This window comes from Asterias rubens, chromosome 20, assembly GCF_902459465.1.
Source record: "Asterias rubens chromosome 20, eAstRub1.3, whole genome shotgun sequence".
NCBI lineage: Eukaryota > Metazoa > Echinodermata > Asteroidea > Forcipulatida > Asteriidae > Asterias > Asterias rubens.
Window position 1 is genome coordinate 7,324,925 of NC_047081.1, and position 23,428 is coordinate 7,348,352.

Below are 23,428 nucleotides of genomic sequence, written 5' to 3' on the forward strand. Positions count from 1 at the left end.
ATTGGACACTTTCGGTAAACAGTATTGTTCAAAGGCCCACACTTCGTGTATCACAACTTATATATAAAATAACAAACCTGTGAAAATTAAGGCTCAATCGGTCATCGCACGTTTCGCCGTGTCATGACATGTGTTTAAAATAAATCCGTAATTCTCGCTATCGAGAATTGATAATTGTATTAATGTTTTCTCAAAAAGTAAAGCATTTCATGGAATAATATTTCAAGAGAAGTCTTTCACCATTACCTTCTGTAAACCCTGTACGTTATTTGTAAATCTGTGAACTTTATTTCTTTCTGAAAGTGTATAATGACTTTATGAAAGGAGGAAGAAGAAGGACAACAAGAGTACTGCAAAGACTCCCCAGCTAACATGCATACCATGGGCAAACGTCGGCGAACGTCGACAATGTCGGCATAACAAAACGAACGTTGAGCAGACGAAGGGAAGGTCGGAGTCAGTTTTCAAACGTGGTACGAACGTTGGTGAACAGTATACAAATATTGACCGCTTCAAGTGCTATGGTTAAAACTACCACCCACGAGGTTATCCACGGAGCGTTCGTTTTTCCCGAGGTGCAGCCGAGAGAAAACTGAACGGCCCGGGGATCACCGAGGGAGTCGGAGTTTTAACCATAGCACGAGTTAAAGCAGCCAATTATTATACAAATATAACATGGTTTGATGGTTTGAGGGCGACTAGTCGATATTAGCTCCCCGAGGTTTTGGAAGTTGACAAACTAGTTCCCGAGGCGAGGCCGAGGGAACTAGTTTGTCAACTTCCAATACCGAGGGGAGCTAATAATCGACTCGTCGCCCGAAATAAACCTGTTATATTTGTGTTACTATACTTCATATATATTCAGTTACCGTTGTAAATAGGGGCAAGAGGAAATGACGACTGAAATAAAATGCGTTCTTGATAAATTTGTTCCTGAACTTTGTTTTAATTTTAATTTTTGCACTTTATGAACACAACAACTGACTCGAACACAACAACTGACTGCATCTGTTATGATTCATCAATAAACACAAGAAAGGATACATAATGGATCTAGCTCGACAGGTAGAATAGCGCCCAGGATGACGTCGCACAATGGTAATGCGCACGACAAGTAGAATAGTTCCCGGGGAGCTATTACTTGCCACGCGCATTTACCACCTGCGTGAATACCCACATGCGCACTTGGTAATTAGCAAAGTTAAACCTGGCACGTGATGGTGAATGGAACAACGAGAACTCGACTATCGGTCATAAATATGTTTGAGGTATGTAATTGTTTATAACACCCCAACATACTACTTATTATCCGAACGTTGGTAAGTGAACAGTATGAAATACAACAGTCAGAATTACAACGTTGTAATAACTTAGTTATGATAGGGGCATTCTAACGTCGGATTATATAGGTTGTGCCAACGTCGGAAAACGTAGTGCAGTGTAACATGTCAACTTCCAACGTTGGCTTAACGCATTTAAAATACGGACAACCTAACGTTCGCATCATTAGGATGTCCCAACGTCGGGAAATGTTGTACAGTCTGAGAGGTTACTTTACAACGTAAGTACAACTTAGACTGTGTAATAAAAATCAATCAGCGCCCTCTATAATCAACCAAAGTTACCCCATATTCTGTTCTAAATACCACCAACAAGACGTCATAGCAAAAGTCTTCGCATCATGTCTGATAGATCAAGCTGGAACAACTCGAGCGCAGTGATTGCAAAACCTGTTTCTCTGAAGAAGTACGGTATAGAGAAGAGCAGTTTACGTGAAGCTAGAAACAGAGCAGAGGGTAATCATGCACAATGCAAGACGATGAAAGTATGACACGTTGGTGATTGATTGCAAGAAGTTATTTCGTTTTGGGCTGAAGAGAAAAAAAACGTAATGGAAACCGCTATGACTTATGAGACTTTATCCTGAAACACGACAATGAAGAGGAACTGTAATCGAGCACTGAAACAACAAATCAAGTTGGCATAAAGGCACTGGACACGTTTTGATAATAAAATTGTTCAAGACCAGGGGTGGATTTCACAAAGAGTTAGGACTAGTCCTAACTTAGGACTAGTCCTGGGAGATACGGAAAACGTATGGCTAGTCCTAAGCTAGGACGAGTAACTCATCCTAACCAGTACTCACTTTGTGTATCGCAACATATGCATAAAACAAAAAATAATATGTGAGTATTTGAGCTCATTGGTCATCGAAGATGCAAGGGATTAATGAAAGTAAAAACACCCTTGTTGCAAAGCTTTGAGTGCTTTTATATGCATGTAAAAGGCTTCAGGACTGAAGTTATTATTTGAGTGAGATATTACCTAAATCTTAATGAATATGTTACTTCAGAGGGAGCCGTTTCTCACAATGTTTCGTACTATCAATATCTTTCAATTGCTCGTAACCAGGTAAGTTTGCATTCCGCAAATAGTATGTTAACTAGTTACCAATACTGTCCAGTGCCTGTAACATGAACAAAGATGCAGATGTTTTTATCTTTCTTAAAGTCTTTCAGTTTTAAAGATACTGTCTTCGGCGTTATACTGTTTCAAAGTGCGTAACAGATACGCACTTTAAGCAAAACAACAAACTGGAGCATGCTAAATAAAAGTGGCAAGTTCAACATGAACAGGTGACGTCAATTAGAGATGCATGATAATGTGGCTTCTTTCCATTGACTGCTTTGTAACGTATCATCATTTGGTCTTTTTGTTGTGTACCTTATATTTTCATTTTAGTTAGAGACAGTGGACACTATTGGTAATTACTCAAAATAATGTTTAGCATAAAATCTTACTTGGTAACGGGTAATGGGGAGCTGTTGATATTATAAAGTATTGTGAGTAATGGCTTCCTCTGAAGTAAGGTAGTTTTCAAGAAAGAAGTTATTTTCCACGAATTTGATTTCGAGACCTCAACACTAGATTTTGAGGTCTCGAAAGCACACAACTTCTGAAAGCACACAACTTCGTGTGACAAGGGTGTTTTTTCTTTCATTATTATCTCACTACTTCGACGACCGATTAAGCCCAAATTTGTACAGGTTTGTTATTTTATGCATATTATGTTGAGATACACCAAGTGAGAGGACTGGGCTCAATTTCATAGCGCTGCTTAACGGTAGGCTAATTTGCGAGCTTACTGTAGCAGAAAAAAAATTGCTTAAGCCTTAGCGTATTTCACAGGTTAGCAGAAAAACTGGACGGCCATGTTGCGTGTTTACCGTGGATTTGCATTGTGACGTCATTTATTTTCGTGCGGTAAGCACCGGAAGGTTAGCGTGCCTTTTCGTGTGCTTACGATTAGCAGCGCTATGAAATAGAAATTGCACAGTAAGCACAAAATCGGCCGCTAAGCAGCGCTATGCTATTGGGCCCTGGTCTTTGACAATAACCAATGGTGTCCATTGCCTTTAGGTAAGCGTTGATGTTGTTGTTTTTAACAATTGTTTTGTTCATATTCGTACGTCCTTTGTTTGTCAGTTAATATATATAGCCTCTGTCTGTCCACATGCTGGTTACAAGCCCCGCGTGTTTATCAAATCGGCATCAGTACAGTTCCTTTTCTTTGACTGTATAATCCTTACACTACTGTTTTTGCTATAACTACATTGTATACAAAGCACTTTGTTATACCTCGGTAACAAACTGTGAAGTTTGGTCGAGAACCAGTCATGTGACGCGCAACAATTACATGGCTCGACGGGCAGGTGTGGCGGTTCCAACTTTCCGCCGTGTTCAGTTTTCCGAATGACCAAATACGGTAACATCACGTCATGCGACGCCTGCGCACAGCAAGCGAAAGAAGTCAATATTGTTATATGCTTTACTGAGTCCCGGAAAACTGAACACGGCGGAAGACTGAAACCGCCACACATATGAAAAGTGATGTACACTGTACATCACTTGATCGTTCCCAGCGTTGGTCGATTTCCAGCGTTGTGTACGAAACAACCGCGGGTTCGAGGGAATTGTTTCTTGTAAATCTGTGTTTTTGACAGTATGGACATAAATGTGAATTGGATTGAACTTAATGATCGAGTGACAGATTACATTAAATGGGGAATATTTTGAACAAGCTTGAACTAGTTACGTGTGAGAGCAAGAGGGATATATATATTTCTATTTTAGTATTTACGCAGTTGGAATTAAACGAGTCGAAGACATGGCGTTAGTTACAGACAGTGATGCGTATAACATCATCGTGTTTAGTGCTAATCCTGCGTTATCTCGAGTTATAATCGACTTATATTTTTCTATGGCACCCTGTATAGTCTTGAGGCGGAGTTTCTACAATTTATGATCCTATTAGACAATAAGGCAAGTAGGCCGTTTACTGTAGGCGTGGGGGGGGGGGCAACAGCTATGATCTTATTACAGAGTTAGGTACGATGGGGGGATGTGGGGAGTGACCAGTTTATGTTTCTGCCAAGTATATTTGATAAGCTCGGACTCACAACATATCCGCAGGGAGGGGGAACGGGATGGTCAATTGCTTGGAATAACTTGTCAATTCTATGATTGAATTTCCATAACCTGACACAGAAAATGAACTGAGTACTGAGTGGTTGGCCCCCGTTGATCATGTCAGTACTACTGGTAATTGTATTTTATGCGTTTTTTTCTTCTTTTAACTTGGTTATGACAAGCTCGCCAACAGGATTATTTTCTTTGGTCTGTATAAATACGCTACACTTGTTATCATGGACTGGTTGAATAGTGAGCATGATGGAGACTGAAGCTTAGTAAATATCTTAGCTGCAGGCAGCGTAAGGTAAACAGAGTGAGTTGCTGGTCAACTATGACATTTGTCTGTTTTAATATTAGAGGAGGTTTCAATTTACTTAGGCCCTTGTTACACGAAGCAACTTTTGCAGGCAACTTGGCGGCAACCAACCCGAAGTACCATGCTGTAGCGCATGAGTACATTTTAAAACATTGTCTTACGATCCACAAAACAAAAATTTGAACAATCAAATGTGAATGCCTTTTCTTCTTAGAGTGCCTGGAACTGGTTGCCCGTAAATTGCCTCGTTTGACATGGCTCTTAGAAGTAAATTTTAAAATGTATACTTCAATGTTTAGAAAACGTGTTACGTCATCATTCTGCAACTTATACGTTTTATTTTAGAGGAAGGTTAACAAAAAGCAGCACTTTATCACAACCCAGGCTCAGAATTTTGTCATGGAAGATTGTGTGGAGCTATTTGTTTCTAAGTATGAGACGTATTCCTTTATATCACCATGTGATGAATTCCGAGGTGCAATGGCGCACAGGTAATGACGACATCATACATTCACTAACAAACTGCCTGTGTGACTTCCAAACATGGATGCAAGACAATTTCCTGAAACTCAACACTCACAAAACAAAACTCATAGTAATCTCCACTCCTCACCTTCAACACAAAATTTCTATCCCACACATTCAAATTGGTGATGTCCAGGTCACACCCAGCACAGACGTGCGTAATCTCGGTGTCATATTCGACCATTGTATGACCCTTAAGAAGCACGTCTGTCGCGGCGCGTCTGCCAAACATCTTACATGCACCTTAGACGCATTACCAAAATCAGACACCTTTTGTCTAAGCAGGCGGCCGAGCAGCTAATACACGCATTCATCACATCCAGACTTGACTTTTGTAACAGCCTTCTTACCGGTCTTCCTCAGCGCACACTAAATCGTCTCCAGTCAGTACAGAATGCTGCAGCACGTCTCATAACTGGTACTAGAAATATCGATCACATCACCCCCTACTCTATATACTACACTGGCTACCTGTCAATCAGCGAATTTAATTTAAAATAATCATACTCACATTCAAGGCACTACATGGATCAGCTCCACCCTACATACACGATCTCTTGACACCCCGTAAAACTAGACCAGGTCTAAGATCTATCAGCAATACGCTCCATGTTCCTCGAGCTCGCCTGGCCAGTTACGGGGACAGGGCTTACTCCAACATGTCACCTAGACTCTGGAACTCACTTCCGGAATACCTCAGACAAATACACAACATCACTCTCTTCCAGCAGAAACTCAAAACACACTTGTTCTTGCTTGCTTTCCAACATCTTGACAAAACTTGACCGGCGCCTTTGAATGTCCCTCCTTTTCAGTAAAGTGCGCCTTATAAATGCTGTAGTGTATTACTATTATTATATGCTACCAATCAGACCAGGAAAACCGGGGCATACCCCCTTCTCTTTACGATAAGTGCACTAGGTTCCTTTACGGGCATAGCACAACCCACGGGACATACGACCCTACTTCCCGTCCGAAGGACGCAGCGAACGTGGTAAATTGTCTTGTTTAAGGACACATGTGTCACGACCAGGACTCAAACCCACACTCTGCTGAGCAGAAACACCATAAATTGGGTTCGGTGTTCTTATCCTCTCGGCCACGACACGCCATGCAAGTTGCGTTTCATTTTGGGTTTTCTCTTCCCAAGCTTTTCATGCGTCTGCGATGGCATTTGGAATCTTCCATGCATTTTCTTTAATTTAACCCCCCCAAAAACTAATTCTTTTCGAAACAAGTAATATTGTAGAAATACATTCAGGCCTAAACTTTAAACATATTTAAGCGGGTTTGTTTAATTGCAAACCAAATATAGCTGAAAGTTTAATTTAATTTAATTTGACCATAATTATTTGAAGATTAATAATAATAAAACAGTATTTTTATAGCACAATATGAATTGGCATTCCTTAAAGCGCAATTGGCATTCCTCAAACACAATTGTTTGTATGTTTTTCACTAGTAAGGATTTTTTAGCCTTCGTAAAAATTTAATGCTTTTCTTGTTGTTTACTACATCCTTAAAATGAGTATGAATCGAAATGAATTGAAACCAATGCAGTATCAAACAAGTCTGAAGAGAAACAAATATATGAATCATGTATTATTCCTCTAGCTGTCAAAACATGAAAATGCAGCATTCAAATACAATATTGATACGCGCACCTGCATCCAGGTCAGCCTCGGGCGAGAATGTTTAGAAGTATTAAAGGCAGTGGACACTGTTTGTTATTACTCAAAATAATTATTAGCATAAAACCTTACTTGGTGGACGGGTAATGGGGAGAGGTTGATGGGTAACGAGTAATTGGGAGAGGTAAACAACATTAGGTGAAACGGCTCCCTTTGGGGTGAGACGTAGTTTTCGAGAAAGAAGTAATTGTCCGCGAATTTTATTTCGAGACCTCATAATTTAGATTTTGATGTCTCGAAATTAAGCGCCTGAAAGCACACAACTTCGTGTGACAAGAATGTTTCTTTCTTTCAATATATATCTCGCAACTTCGACGACCAATTAAGCTCAAATTTTCACAGGTTTGTTATTTTGTGCATAGTAACGTTGAGATGCACCAGTGAAAAGACTGGTCTTTAAGACAGTTACCAGTGAACAGTGTCGTTAATGGGAGTTAGACGTAAGTAACCTGACGGTGTGTCAGGTGGTTTACAACACCCCCCCCCCCCCCAAAAAAAAAAAAAAAAAAAAAAAAAAAACCAGAAGTTTCAGGCCGTGTGGTGGAGACTGATGTATGTTTATCTGCGTCGGTTGTACAAACGAAATTTAAACACATGATGAGTGCGACGATTCGGTTTGAACCAACATACGAGAGTGGGTTTTTTGTGTATACATCCAAACCTCTGCCGGAACGCAGTACAGGGTGAAAAATGTTATTATCACTCGTTAATCCCCGATGGCCTAGTTTGTCCCATATACAGTTGTTGTGCCAGCTTGGTTTAAGAAAGAGATGAGGATGGGTGTAGAAGAAATCTAGACTAATTAGCCTGTTTCTTAAAAGTGTTACTCTCCTGTAAAACCCAAAACCCAGCGTCTTCGTTTACTTCCTTTGGACTTGGAATCTCACATCCAACCTTAGAGACATTTTTAGCAGGTGCAGCCAGATTTATTGCACTTTCATTCGATGCGATGGTACATGCATGTTTACAAATTCCGGTCCCGTGGTTCCGTCATGTCACCCCCAACTGCTCTCGTTCGATGGGCAGAGTGTTTCCTCCGGCACAAATCAAGTTTCCGCCTACCGTTCAGAGCCGCCCGTAATATAAATTAGCATCCTGTGTTTTGGTATGCCTTTTGTTGTATTTTGTTTGTCTTTTAATTATTCGAGAATTGCAGAATAATAATATTGAATAATGAAATACATTTTACTGAAGCCCAGTTCACACTTCACGCGAAAGCGATGCGAATTTTGTTGCGTTGCAACATTGGACAAACGGCGCGTTCCGATTAGTGCGTCACCCAAATTCATTGTCTCTATAGTGTGAAGTATGATCCGGACAAGGATCCGGACAAAGTTAAAGACAGTGGACACTATTGGTAATTGCTCAAAATAATAATTAACACAAAATCTTACTTGGGAGTAATGTGTAGGTTGGTAGTATAAAACATTGTGAGAAACGGCTCCCTCTGAAGTGACGTAGTTTTCGAGAAAGAACTAATTTTCCACGAATTTGATTTCGAGACCTCAAGTTTAGAATTTGAGGTCTCGAAATCAAGCATATGAAAGTACACAACTTGGTGTGACAAGGGTGTTGTTTTCTTTCATAGTTATCTCGCAACTCCGACAACCAATCGAGCTAAAATTTTCACAGGTTTGTTATTTTATGCATATGTTGAAATACATCAAGTGAGAAGACTGGTCTTTGACATTTACCAATAATGTCCATTGTGTTTAAGCATACTGCTTTGTACAATGACTTGGTCCCAACAAAGGATAACAACACCTAATCAATATACAACAGTCCGATGTACAATTAGTGTATACTAGTCAGTATGTGACTCATATTCTTCAACACTCTGTAGAAACAAATGTAGAAACAAAATGTGTGGACGTGTGTGTGACGTCGACACGGTTTACGTCACTTCATGCTGTGGACTTATTTTGCTCCAAGGTCCACACTTCGTATGTTGCGTGTTAAATCAAATTTACGACTCGGGTGTTTTTGTCGACCCCACATATCGAGAGCGTACGTTCTCCAGTGTTTATATTTGTATTTGGGGACGTCCTCGTTATTGTTTATACAATTATAAACCACGTTTTATGTCCTCGGCATTAAAAAAGAATCCAGATCCTTTGTTGTTGTTGTTTTAACTCCATAGTTTGAATGCATAAATCCAAAAACAAAGCACACTAATTTCAGCTGGCCCCCACACCATTGAAAGCTGTTGTGTAGATATCTAACCATTATTTGTTATTGCCATTAAAGACAGTGGAAACTATTGGTAATTTTCAAAGACCAGTCTTTTCTCTTGGTGTATCTCAACATATGCATAAAACAACAAACTTGTGAAAATTTGAGCTCAATTGGTCGTCGAAGTTTGGAGATAACAATGAAAAAAAAACACCTTGTCACACGAAGTTGTGTGCTTTAAGATGCTTGATTTCGAGACCTCAAATTCGAAATCTAAGGTCTCGAAATCAAATTCATGGAAAATTACTTCTTTTCTCCAAAACTACGTTTCTTCAGAGGGAGCCGCTTCTCACAATGTGTTTTACTACCAACAGCTCTCCATTGCTTATTACCAAGTACGTTTTTATGTTAACAAATATTTTCTGTAATTACCAATAATGTCCATAGCCTTTAACTTAGAGTGTCAACCAGACTAAAAAAAGGACATCCTATTGCGATGCACGGTACGTTTTGCATATCCGTTTGCTGGTGACGCCACACCAGTGTGTTAAAAAATATCTTCAAATCAAACGATGCTATAAAAGCAGGTGCTTCTTGCCCAGCAATGAGAAGAAAAAAAATATCTTGCCTCGGGCTCCTTTAAAATTGAAGTTTCAAATCCACCGACGTTTACTCCTCCGTGGAAAATCACGCATGTTTTGTTCCAAAACAAAAGGTCCCCCTCTCGACCCTGCGATTGCGGGCCCTTTTTAGGAGCTGTTTTTTATTAATAAATTCTAGTTTGCCTAATCGAATGTATTTACTTCCGCTATGTTGAGCCAGTTATCGTCCCGGAGACGGACTCTTAAAGACAGTCATTCCAGAGGTAGCCGTTTCTCAAAATGTTTTATACCACCAACCTCTCCCCATTACTCGTTACCAAGTAAGGTTTTCTGCTAATAATTATTTTGAGTAATTACCAATAGTGTCCACTGCCTTTAAAGTAAAGCTTGTCCAGAAGCAAAACCAGGAAGAGATTATCATTTGATAAGTGTGTCTGAGATAACCAGGATTTCTATTCCGGTCGAGCGACTGATCGAGGGACGTTCTTAAAGGCATTGGACACTATAATATTGGTAATAACTCAAAATGATTGTTACAAAAAAACTGACTTGGTAACAAGCAATGGAGAGCTGTTAATAGTATAAAACTTTGTGAGAAATGGCTCCCTCTGAAGTGACTTAGTTATTGAGAAGGAGGTAAATTCTCACTCGAAGTGTTAAGAGACTTCAAGCCTGAAGCCTTTTATAAAGAATATGAAAACACACAATTTTTTTTTGTGCAACAACGTGTCTTTCTTTCATTGCCACTTCGATGACCGATTGAGTCAAAATGTCCACAGATTTATTATTTCATGCATTATGTTGGATACACTGTGAGAAATGCTGACCTTTGACAAACGTGGTCGGTGCCTTCATGTTTACCCCCTCTCCAAAACCATTTCCCATCCATACTTTGCTTGGCTCATTTTTGTGTGAGGATTCTTCAAGGTGGTTTAGATAATAACGGTTCTCTTTTTTTTTTTTTTTTTTTTTTGTCTGTTTAGCAAAGTGACAACGTACCAAATAGTTTGTAATGGAAAGAAAGTATATAATGACAGATTAAATTAAGTTTACATAATATACAAAAGCAAAGAGGTTAAAAAGGGGGTTTTAAGAAAAGAAAAAAGAAGATATTTCAGGTTCTAAAATCAGTTATTGTTTTGAATTATTGCTGACTTAGGCTTCCTATACTATGGCACAAACTGACCCTGGGTAAATACATCCACTTAATTTTCCATTCTGTTTCATCCATTACCCCATCCTTTTGTTCTTGATTTGTCACTGTGATTTTATTGCCATGAGAATCAAACTGATCTGTCGATAACAAGAGAGGGCGCTATGCGTCAATGATGTCGGGTGAAAACAAAATCAGTCCTATTTTTTGTACACAGTGAACAGTGGTTATTTTTTGTGTAATTCTTGTTTTTTATTTTACTCTCAGCGGTAATTTGCCGCGATACAATCGGAATAATCATTATCGTTATCATACTGTGCTCATTGTTTGTTTCTTTGGTGGTATGAATGTGTTCCAACAACAAGTGAAAAACCCTTGGGTATCCCAGCCCTCGGCCCTAGGTTTCCTCTAACAGTAGGAAGAGGCATCAGGGGGTTGTTGACGACCGTTTTATTGAGCGAGCATTATTTTCAGTCTAAAAAAAATTGTTTGAGTTGAATCGTATAGCTTAATTTCGCAGCAGTTCTGGATGTTTCAACTATTAATTTGGTATACAATATTGTCTTTTGAAATTGAAAACAAAATAATATTCATGAGGATTGTCCGACAAAAATGTACGACCTAAAAGCGTTTATACCCTCATTTATACTCTCAGAAAAAGGGAATAATTTAGATTGCTCGCACAAGTTTAAAATATAAAGATCAAAAGTTACAGTTACCAATAGGCAGCCACAAAATATTGTGCACAAGAAACAATGTACAATGAGTTAAAAAAATAAAATCGTTATGACCACCACACACTTTAGCCATGCAGACAAAAAACTAAAAAATTTGAGAACCAGCACACATCTTTTAAAGACAGTGGACACTATTGGTAATAATTATCAAAATCCAGTCTTCTCACTTGGTGTATCTCAACATTATGCATTAACAAACTAACCTGTGAACATTTTGAGCTCGATTGGTCGTCGGAGTTGCGAGATAACTATGAAAGAAAAAACACTCTTGTCACACGAAGTTGTGTGCTTTCAGATGCTTGATTTCGAGACCTCAAGTTAATTCTAAACTTGAGGTCTCGAAATCAAATTCGTGGAAATTTACTTCTTTCTCGAAAACTACGTCACTTCAGAGGGAGCGGTTTTGCACAATGTTTTATCCTATAAATCTATCTCCATTACTCGTTACCAAGTGAGGTTTTATGCCGATAATTATTTTGAGTAATTACCAATAGTGTCCACTGCCTTTAAATAATTATTGCATTGAAAAACGTAATACACATAGGGACAATGAATGACAAAATAAATGACTTTAGAGCAACATAAATAACAATACGCTAGCAATCAGCAATCTTATCCTACCACTTCTCGGGGGGACCGGACAGCAGGGACAGTTAAAGACACTAATATTGGTCGTGGTCAAAGTGTTCACGCTTGGTGTATCACAACATTATACATAACATAAGAAATCGCCTTTAATTTGGTGGGTAGGGCCTAGTCGTTCCAAGATACGACTTAACAGAGTGCAGTACCAGCTCCTAAGAGAATCCACCGACCACCAGTAGGGGAAGACACTTTACAACCAATTCCTAAAATAGTTTACACATGCAACAGTCGTCAAGTCATTATGCTAGGGGCACACAGGTAAACCTGATCGAAGGGAGATCAGTGCAGCACAATTCAACGGCAGCGATAGGTATCAGTCGAAGGAAGGCGAGCCTCTATTGACGACATTATTATTACCCTAATTCATGTTGTCCGCCGGGGCCTGATTTTATCGACCCCGCTACTGTTTCTTAATATCAAGAAGTACCCATGTATTCAACAGGACAGTGATCATGTTGTGCTTATTGCTGCACAAGAATGCCAAAAGGGTGTCAAATTTCGAGATCATGATAACGATTGCCTTTTTTGTTTTTCTTTCAGAAGGTGCGACCTCAAAATAATGGAGTGGAATAAAAGACTAGCTTAGATTAGACTGAGCTCTTCGGGCGATCTATAGTGTTACCCTTTGATCTAGTTTGCCTATGCAACAGTGTGACACGTCCCCGGTCTTCATGCGCTGCATGAGATGAGGTAGAGGGGAGGAAACGGACAATTTTGCATTTGTTTTACTTTTTTGTCAAAAGTGTTGATGTTTTTTGACCGAAAAAGGTATTTATGAATGGGAATCACGTGTTGAGTCATGTTGACTCGGTTTTCAACTCACGGGCGTGGTTTAACCCATGGTTATAAATTCTCGACTTCGTCTCGGTATGATCAAGAACCAGGCCTCGTTGCGATTAACCCACTAGTTGAAAATCTCTTTAAAACACATTGATTCTCTCAATTATATTTAACGTTGCGTTTTTCTGGAAAAATCTCCATCCAGATCCAGTCTACTCTACGGATTATGTGGTACGTAGGGCCTTCGCGTAAAAATAATTATTTTCAATGTTTACATCATTTCAAACAACAGAGGGCGCCCTGCTAAAAGTCAAGATTGTTGTATCCTCGTTCATTTAAATGCATTTAAATTGTATTTAATAATAATTTTATTTACTCAAAATTATTAAAATTTTAATAAATAAAATAATGAAAACAACACGTAGTTTGTAGTTTTACTATAATCTATGTTAAAACGAACATGTTTTCAAAAACTGTGGAACTATAATTTGCATATTCATCTTGTAAACAGCAGCTTGGCAACACTATCCATGTGTGGGTATGGCTAGTTCTCGTTAGTGAATTGGATTCGTGTAAAAAGTGTGTAAGTACTCTCTAAATTGTTTCTTGTGTATTTCATGTATTTAGACTGGATTCAGTCTGAGAAGCTGTAGAATAGTTTATCGACAAAACAGGAATGTTGTGACTCTGATTGGTGAATGATTAAACTAACTAAAAGTAAAAAAAAAAAAAAAAAAAAAAAAAAATTTCGACAGAAATTGTTGTTGACCTTTGTCGGGTAAATTTAAGAATTCGGTTCAATCATGTTATTGGAAAGGAATATCTCAATTGAGTAACTTCACTATAGGCCCCTACTACTACACAATTCATGTTTTGTTTATTTTAAATTTATATTTTCATCATGTTTAGTTCACTTTATTTATTTTTAATAATTGTTTTATCGAATGAAAAAGTGGTGGCAGGTGCAGGGTCGGGTACAGAATGTGTTCTATATTGTTTTGTTTTGAAAGCTTGACTGCTGGTTTATTTAGGGACTCTCGATGTAAAAAAGAAATGAAGAAACTTAGTTCTTGTGAAAATCACTCTCTGACCTGACTCTGAGTCTAAGTCTAACCCTGCTAACAATGTATGTAGTAATGCTTTGGTTTGATAATATTAATAATAAAAAAGGAAAGAAAACAAACAGAGGATTCACTTTGGATTAAATACTGGTTCGGATAATTTGTTCAGCCAAAAACATCTGAAAAGCTGAGAATCGCTTAATGCATTCAAACGTTTCTCAGATTTGTTGTGTCCGTTTACAAAGTTGGATGGTTTCTCAGAAAGTGAAAATACCTCTTAGTTTTTTTGCTGTTTTCTCAGCTGAAACTTACAAATGCGATTTGTACTATAATTTTAATATAAAAAAATATTGTATGATGCGTCTTTATATACTTAACCTGTAACTGAGCGATACGTTGGCTACAACCAATGTTTGACCTTATCAGTTATTATCTTCCTTCACTACTTGTTTTTAAAGCCACTGCAGACACCTTTGGTTGTTGTCAAAAAGACCTGGGCCCAATTTCATAGCGCTGCTTAGCGGGCGATTTTGTGCTTTGTGCAATTTCTATTTCATAGCGCTGCTAACTGTAAGCACACGAAAAGGCATGCATGCTAACCTTCCGGTGCTTACCGCACAAAAATAAATGATGTCACAATGCATATATCCACGGTAAACACGCAATATGGGTGCCCAATTTTTCTGCTTACCTGTGAAATACGCTAAGGCTTAAACAAATTTTTCTGCTACAGTAAGCACGCAAATTTGCTTACCGTTAAGCAGCGCTATGAAATAGGGCCCGGTATTCTCACTTGGTGAATATCAACATATATGCATACATGTATATAAAAAAAAAGAAACATGTGAACATTTTGACTCAATTGGTCGTCAAAGTTGTGGGCGAATACTGGAAGAAAAAACACCAAGGACGATGTGTGCTATCAGAAAACCTTGAATTCGAAAAGGTCTCATTACATGTAAATTCAAATATAAAAAAAAAATATGTTAAAAAAACTATGTTACTTAAAGACACTGGACACTATTGGTAATTGTCAAAGACAAGTCTTCACAGTTGGTGTTTCTCAACATGCATAAAATAAAAACCTACAGGTGAACATTTGAGCTCAATCGGTCATCGAAGTTTCGAGATACTAATGAAGAAAACAAAAAACACCCTTGTCGCACCATGGTCACACAAAGTTTTGTGGTTTCAGATTCATGAATTTGAGACCTCAAACAGCTCAACAGCTCTCCATTGCTCATTACCAATAACAATTATCTTTTAGTAGTCACCAATTATGTCCAGTGCCTTTATTTAAGTCAGTAAAATGTTCTTAAATAAAAACACAGTTACCTAACTCTTTTCCAATACTTTCATCACTTTTCTCAGGTGACCTTCTAAGCCCTAGCTAGGAACAACAGATTGACAACAGATTGAGACTGAACGACAAAATGGACACAGAATATTTGAAGAGAAATCTGGGGAGCTGTTTGACCTCGGTATTGGCTGAGGTCGCAGAGAAACGACCTATGGATCCAATTGAATACATAGCGCAGTGGCTGTACAAGTTTAAGGAAAATGAATGCTACTATGCTGAGGTAGGTGTGATTTATTTTCAATAATCGAGGGGGACTGTTCTTTTTTAAGCATGAGTCAAACCGTTTAAAGGCAGTGCACACTATTGGTCAAAGACATAGCCTTCACAGTTGGTGTCTCAACATATGCATACAATAACAAACCTGTGAAATTTTGAGCTAAATCGGTCATCGAACTTCAAATTCGTGGAAGATTACTTCTTTCTTGAAAACTATGGCACTTCAGGGGAGCCGTTCTCACAATGTTTTATACCATTGACCTCTCCCCATTACTCGTCACCAATAAAGGTTTTATGCTAATAATTATTTTGAGTAATTACCAATTGTCCACTGCCTTTAACACTTTAAAAAGAAACCAAAACCATTTATATTTGGGTAGATCAAAGAAAAAATAAGTGGTACTCGAACTTGCTACCTCAGATTAACCTATCAGTGCTCTACCAACTGAGCTACATCTAGCCGTATTCTGTACCAAGAAACTTAGGTGTTCATAAGTGCCCCCCTAGAAAAAAATTGTGCCCCCCTAAAGTTTACCTGTGTTACACCGCTGAGTTACAGGTTGAATTGCTCTTGGCTGCACACCCTCGAACAAAGTTACTGCCGATAAAGGGCTAGATTACTAATGGTAGAGTGCTGGCACATTATTATGAAAGTCAAAGGTTCATTCTGGTTCAAGCCACACTCAAGTACATGTTGTAAATATTTCTTTGTTCAACCCCAACTATTACAAAATGTCCCCGCTGAAGTTTCCCTTTTGGTTTATAGACCTAGCCCTAATGCATCCTTGCCATCTTAGAGGTAAAATGGTGACGAAACAATCAAGACGCACAGATTTGTATGCGCAGCACACAGGATTGGCTAATGAACACCCTCCTTTTGACCTCTAGGTGAGGGCACTCTACTGAAGTGATGCCATCTGCATAAAGTCTATTACTTGTATCAACAATTTTTTACAAATGAAACGGTACTCAGCATAGCCAGTGTACATGTAAAAGACTTAAACACGACTTACGTGTACTAAATCTACTGTAATAGATGCGGCTCTGTCAAGATTATTTGCAAATATGAAATAAATAAATATTATTTGTTTTGAATCTCAGGAGGAAGCCAGAGGTAAACAACTTGCCATCGAGAGAGTGGAGGCAGAGAAAGAAAAACAGCGTCAAGAAATTATGAGACAAGAAGCGGAGAAACTGGCTCAAGAAGAAGCTGAAGCAAGGAAGGTAAGATTGTCAAAGTCCAATTAAAGGCAGTGGACTCTAATTGGTGTTTATTAGCATAAAACCTTACCTGGTAACTAGTAATGGGGAGAGGTTGATAGTATAAAACATTGTGAGAAACGGCTCCCTCTGAAGTGGAGTAGTTTTTGAGAAAGAAGTAATTTTTTGGGAATTGGATTTCGAGACCTCAGATTTAGAATTAATTTGACAAGGGTGTTTTTTTCTTTAATTGTTATCTCGCAAATTCGACAACCGATTGAGCTCAAATTTTCACAGGTTTGTTATTCTATGCGTATGTTGAAATACAGCAAGTGAGAAGACTGGTCTTTGAAAATTGCCAATAGTGTTCGGTGTCTTTAAAGAATACGTATACGTCTCATCTTCAGTTGAGAATCAAATTTGGGGGAAAATCCACCAGACCAAAAGGCTTGTTGTATAGTCTAACAAGACCCGGGCCCAATTTCATGGCTCTGCTTACCGTAACAACATAATCGGCACTTATGGAAACAGGGGATTCTGCGCTTACGGCAAGCGCATTTCACAGGTTAGCGGGGAATTTTGGCTTCTGCGCTTGCAAAATCCACCTTACTATGCATTCAACGCTTACACAGCTAAGGTGCAGAAATTTGGCGCTTGCAGGTAAGCGGCTAATGGTGACCGTAACTGCATAATTCGGTGGTTAGCAGAGCCATGAAATCGGGCCCAGAACAGTTTAACGTAAGCTTGGGCGATATCACGATATTATCGAATATCGCGATATTAATTTGGACACAATTTTGAAATATTTGAAATATCGATATATCGCGATAATCGCGATATATCGATATATCGTTTAAATATCGCGATGTATTTGCTAGCTGAGACATCTTGCACCCCATAGGTTTGGAGTAAAACCAGAAGAATAGGTCATTAGAACACCTCTCTTATGCTAGGACTGTCTCTTCTACAACTTTCACTTGGAGTTTTAAGGCTGATGATGTCAAATTTCATTAATCGCGATTATATCGAAATATCGCGATATATTGTCGGCGATATATCGTGAATAAAATAAATCGATATTGCCCAAGCTTAGTTTAACGTACATACTGTTTCGTAATTGAAAAAGCAATAACACACTTGCTGTATGAAACAAATTTCTCATTTGTCTTTATGTGTATATTGTACACTCAGCGCCTTGAGTATCTTGTTGGTAGAGACGTGCACTATATAAAACTTCAATATTATTTATTATTATTATTACTTTTATATACTTCGATACTCAATAGAGTTGATCAGACTCAAGGTCAACACTTCAACTTCTTGTTTTTTGTTTATAATATTACACGGCGTGGTTTGATTATTCGGTTGAAAAACAAAAGACACCGGACTTGTCCAGTCATAAGTTTACTGACACCAAAATCACTGGCCTCAGGTCAGTGATCCAGTGTTAAATTCAAGCCGTGCAGATGCTTTTAGTGGGTACCTGATACTTCATTGAGGCAATGTAGGCAATTGCCTCCATGCCCCCTGGTCTTTACCTTGGTGCCCTTGAAATGCTCCAGTAGAAATTTACAATTTCCTCATAGGGTGTCGTTACCAAGGAGGAAATGCCTTGGTGCCCTCCCTTTCAGAAGACGAAGCATACCTGGTACCTGAATCAACCATATCCCCCAGTAGTTATCCAAGTTCACCTTTGCCAAACTTTTGTTTACCAAAATGGTTTTGTTTTGTTGTCCTTCTAGGCTGAGGAGCCACCACCAGAAGTTCCCGTAGAAGAAGATAAGTCGGCAGTCTCCAAAGAAAGAAGCAATCTTCCTGGTGCGCCAAACCTTGAGACTGTTCCAGAGGGGGAGGAACAGCAGGAGGAAGAGCAGGTAGCCCCAGCCGAGGATGCCGAACAAACAGAAACAAAGGTGAGCATTATTGAATCACTATAAAAAATATTTGTGCAACCTTGGAAACGTTTCACTTGGAGCCTTTGTTTCGTTGACTCAGTATTATATGATTGTCAGTGCAGTTTGTAAGGGTTTCAATAAATGATTAATGCATATTTTGGAGCTCCTGGTAAGTGGGTTTATTGATCAAGAGTCGTCTACAAACTATTTGTTGTCAAAAGAAAACACTTAATTCGGATTTTGATTTGTTTCCGTACGCACTTTCTACTGAACAACCATTTGATTAATTCTGATTCTGCAGAAAGTTCCCTGAACAAACAATCTTTCTACATGTATGTTCCAATGGTCAAATTTGCCAATCTCCCAGATTGTGTGGAAATCTTTTTTCCCTATGCAGTCCTTCTGCTTTGAAAATCACAGATGTGGATTTGTCTTTGTGTGTGACTTTTGTTTACGGACTGGGACTAAAACAAAATAAACTTAGCCATGTTAAGAGCTCAAATAAAGGAGTTGTTTATCTTTCATTTCCTAGATAACCGTTGATTTTAATTTTACGTTACTAAACAAATATACAAAATTATGAATTATGATTACGCCGGAAAAGAATGCCAAGGCTTGCAATATACATGAAGAGAGATCAGGGCCCAATTTCATAGAGCTGCGGCCTAAGCACTAAAGTTTGCTCGGCATGAAGTTTCTACCTTGATAAAAACAGGAATGCTAACCAAATGTTCATGTGACTTTCAGGACATCAGCTGAATACTAGTCACAAGCAATATGCAACAAATGGAAATTTTGTTGGTAATCCTGTTTTGATCAAGGAATTAGTTTCACACTAAGCAAATTTTTTGTGCTTAGCAGCTCCATGACATTGGGCCCAGGCATGTGGTTATTCGCACTCGTGGGGAAGCTTAAGGTGTGGGATGGTGTGGGGTTGCGATTCCAAAAATGTATGGTTTATCTCTCACACTGTTTCTTGATTCAGGAGGAGGATGAAGACAAAGAGGAAGAGAAAGAGGAAGACAAAGAGGCAGACGGAGATAATGCTCAGGATGCCGACGCTGACGAGGCAACGGGAGACGGAGAGCAACAGGCCGCTGAGACCGAGCAAGACGCGGAGGAAGCAAGCTAGCAAGTTGTCTTGTCTAGTGGGATAGGAGATGAAAGTAGCGGGTCAGATGGGGACTAGGATTTGTAAAAAGGATCAAGATTTTCACATGCCTTGAGTTAACCCACAGCACCCACAGCAATTACCATGGTACCTTGTGCTTTTGCTGTTGTGCCCTTTGCTAAGCTCGGTGCAAATTCAAATGTTCCTCATCGAGTACTTCTTAAAGGCACTGGACACATTTGGTAATTGTCAAAAACCAGTATTCTCACTTGGTATATCCAAACATATGCATAGAATAACAAACCTTTAAAGGTTTGGGCTCAATTGGTCATCGAAGTTACAGAGAATAATGAAAGTAAAAACACCCTTTAGGTTGTGTGCTTTCAGGTGCCCAACAAAAAGGTCCCAAGTCTTTTAATTTTTGAGTAATAAATTACCTCTTTCTCAAAAACTACATCAGGGGGAGCCGTTTTTCACAATGTTTTATAATATCGACAGCTCTCCATTGCTTGTACAGCAGTTACCAATAGTCTCCATTCTCCTTAAGACCAATCAGAGTATACTGTTTGAAATGTCAAGACCACACCGCCTCTTTTCAGAGCCAACACTCCCACAAAAGAGATTTGCACATTGTTGTACCCGCATGTTTAATATTTATTGTTTCTTCCTATTTATCCACACCATGCAAAGTTTCAAGCAATCTTTAGAGTCCGGTGCCTTTAAAGGGTCTATGTACTTTTTCCTAACAAAAAACACAATGTCCACAGATTTACATTAAACTTACACAGTTTGAAGATTTTGATAATAGAAAGCTTCCCTTAAAATTTGACTAACTGAGGTGCTGTATTTTTTAGGAAATGAGTAAAACAAATAATTTTCGTCTCAGTTCTAGCATGTAAAAACGTATTAACCAGTTATGCTATGGTTTTGGTATAATATCATAACTGGTTAAGGGGATTTTACAGGCTAAAATAATTTTCGTCTCGTGAGACGAAAATTATTTTGTGACTAAAAAACTCAAAAACTACACAACCTCAGCTAGTAATATTTGAAGGGAAGCTTTCCACTATATTTATCTTCAAACCCTGTAAGTTTAATGTAAATCTGTGGACAATTCGAAAAAGTACCCGAATCCTTTAAGGCCCGTGTTCAAGATATAATTAAGAAGATCCAATTGTCCATCATCAGTGCCCTCCCTCCTGACTGACGAACAAGTGCCTTCTCAGGAGTTGTAAATATTGTTATGAGAAAACATAAGTGTTTATGATATTTGTACTAAAGCCAGTTATCGATGTTACTTCCCTGTTGACTTCTTTGTACATAATTAAGATTTTAATCAATTTTTTTTATTTTTTTATTTTATTTACCAACTTCATATAATGTTTTCCATTGGTTTATTCCTCATGCCCCAAAGCTTTCCTACAGGCGATTTTGGGTGGTCAAATTTCTGTGGTGTCCGTTTGTGCATAGCTGTGGCCAGAGATGTGAATGGTACCCGTTACAAAACATTGATGAACGCAACAATCTTGATGAAAATACAGAGACATTTCTTTCCTGTTTTTTTCTTCAAAAAGTGCCGGCATTGATGGAACATTTAAACGAAAGGTGGTTTTTGTTTCTTTCCTGATAATCTAAATAAGCTTTACATTAACAATAACGGAACAGTGACCCTGCCTGTTAAGTTTAAAATATCAAGAGAGAAAGATCTTTCAAAGTTTGGAACTAAAAAGAGTGGTTCAGCAAAATGGTTGCTCTTTCTCTTTGCAGACACAGTGAACTCGTGTTTGATGAATCTTATTTTGTTTGTTTTAATCTTTATTGGCAATAATGTATAAAAACAGAAACCGCTTGCTAAATTGGGATAAAATAAAATTTTCTGAGGAAAAGGTTAACTTTTGTCTATGTCATGTATGTGTGGATGTTTTATTTTTTCATTTAAAAACATATTTTACAATTAATTATTGATGTACACTACATGTACATGTAATGGCTTTATAGTCTTTTCATGAACTTAAAGAAAACACAAATTCAGTGAACGGTTTCCCATGTACAGCAGGGCAAACACAAATTGTATCAGTTGCATGCTACTCAAAGATCATCATCTGCTACTCAATATTGGCATTCAGTCTGCACATCTGTTCAGTCCAAGTACTTTGCTATGCAAAATTACTGGATGTAATCGTTCCCTGAAATTTCCGAACAAACCAATGCATGTATTCATCCAATATTTTACGGAGGCACCGAAGCCGATTTCCTCCATGCGCCCTGTCTTTAGCCTTGGTGCCCTTGAAATGCTCAAGGAGAAATTTACAATTTCCTCACAGGGTGCCCTTTAACCAAGGAGAAAATGTCTTGGTGCCCTTGCCCTTTAAAGACATGGACACTATTGGTAATTGTCAAAGACCAGTCTTCAATGGCTCTCCATTACTTGTTACCAAGAAAGTTTCTATGCTAAAAATTATTTTTAGTGATAACCAATAGTGTCTGTCCACTGCCTTTAAGAAGTAAGCCTACAGGCCTGCATAGTTATTATCTTTTTAAATGATGGAGCCTCCCAGCCTTGTGGCTTGGCTACACTACTTTGACTGTGATCAACAAGACATTGGGGTGCACTGCACTCAATACATCTTAAAACAAAATAAAACAAAGTGCAAGTTGGCATGGCCGACCGAATGTTAACAAAACAATCAATTGTGTAACAACAAATTGTGACCAAATTCAACACTACGAAAGATTCATACACTGTTGAAATATCTGCTATGATAAGTTGATTTGTTTCCAACAAGTTCAATTTGTTTATTTTTACTTGTTGAACATTTCTACAAACTATGGATATCCATTTTTTATTTGCATTCATGGCTTTCCATAGTTTTTCAAGCTGGGTTGACAAAAACTTGGGCCGTTACATAGCAATAGAAAGGCCAAAGCGAAAATTCATGCGCAAAGCAAAACACTTGGTGAAGAGTAATGGGGAGAGGTTGATGGTACAAAACATTCATTGTGAGAAATGGCTCTCTCTGAAGTGACATAGTTTTTGAGATTTTCCACGCATTTGATTTTGAGACCTCAGATTTAAAACTTGAGGTCTTGAAATGAACCATCTAAATGCACACAACTTCGTGTGACAAGGGTTTTTTCTTCTGTCATTGTTATCTCGCAACTTCGACGACCAATTGAGCTAAAATTTTCACAGGTTTATTATTTTATGCATATGTTGAGATTGACCAAGTGAGAAGACTGGTCTTTGACAATTACCAATAGTGTCCAGTGTCTTTAAAGGATTTGGGTACTTTTTCAAAATGTCCACAGATTTTATTAAACTTACAGGGTTTGAAGATAATGACAGTAGAAAGCTTACAATTTTTTTTTTTCTCAGATACGTTTTTACATGCTAAAACTGAGGCAAATTTTTTTTTTGTGACATTGTTTTACTCATTTCTCAAAAACTCCAGCACCTCAATAAGTAATGTTTCAAGGGAGGCCCAATATTG

General features: G+C 38.4%; 1 protein-coding gene across 2 annotated transcripts; it reads left to right on the forward strand.

Moving 5' to 3' along the window:
- The first annotated feature begins 13,465 nt into the window (after nucleotides 1–13,465).
- On the forward strand, nucleotides 13,466–20,227 carry LOC117304023 (DPY30 domain-containing protein 1-like). 2 transcript variants are annotated; one of them, XM_033788500.1, is made up of 5 exons: nucleotides 13,466–13,677; nucleotides 15,527–15,735; nucleotides 16,833–16,955; nucleotides 18,674–18,844; nucleotides 19,812–20,227. In XM_033788500.1, the coding sequence occupies exons 2-5, from the start codon at nucleotides 15,589–15,591 to the stop codon at nucleotides 19,956–19,958; spliced, it is 588 nt and encodes a 195-aa protein (XP_033644391.1). In that variant the 5' UTR covers nucleotides 13,466–13,677; nucleotides 15,527–15,588; the 3' UTR covers nucleotides 19,959–20,227. The 2 variants fall into 2 exon arrangements, with proteins under 2 accessions (XP_033644391.1, XP_033644392.1); XM_033788501.1 differs by lacking the exon at nucleotides 13,466–13,677 and adding an exon at nucleotides 14,137–14,220.
- Nucleotides 20,228–23,428: the final 3,201 nt, after the last annotated feature.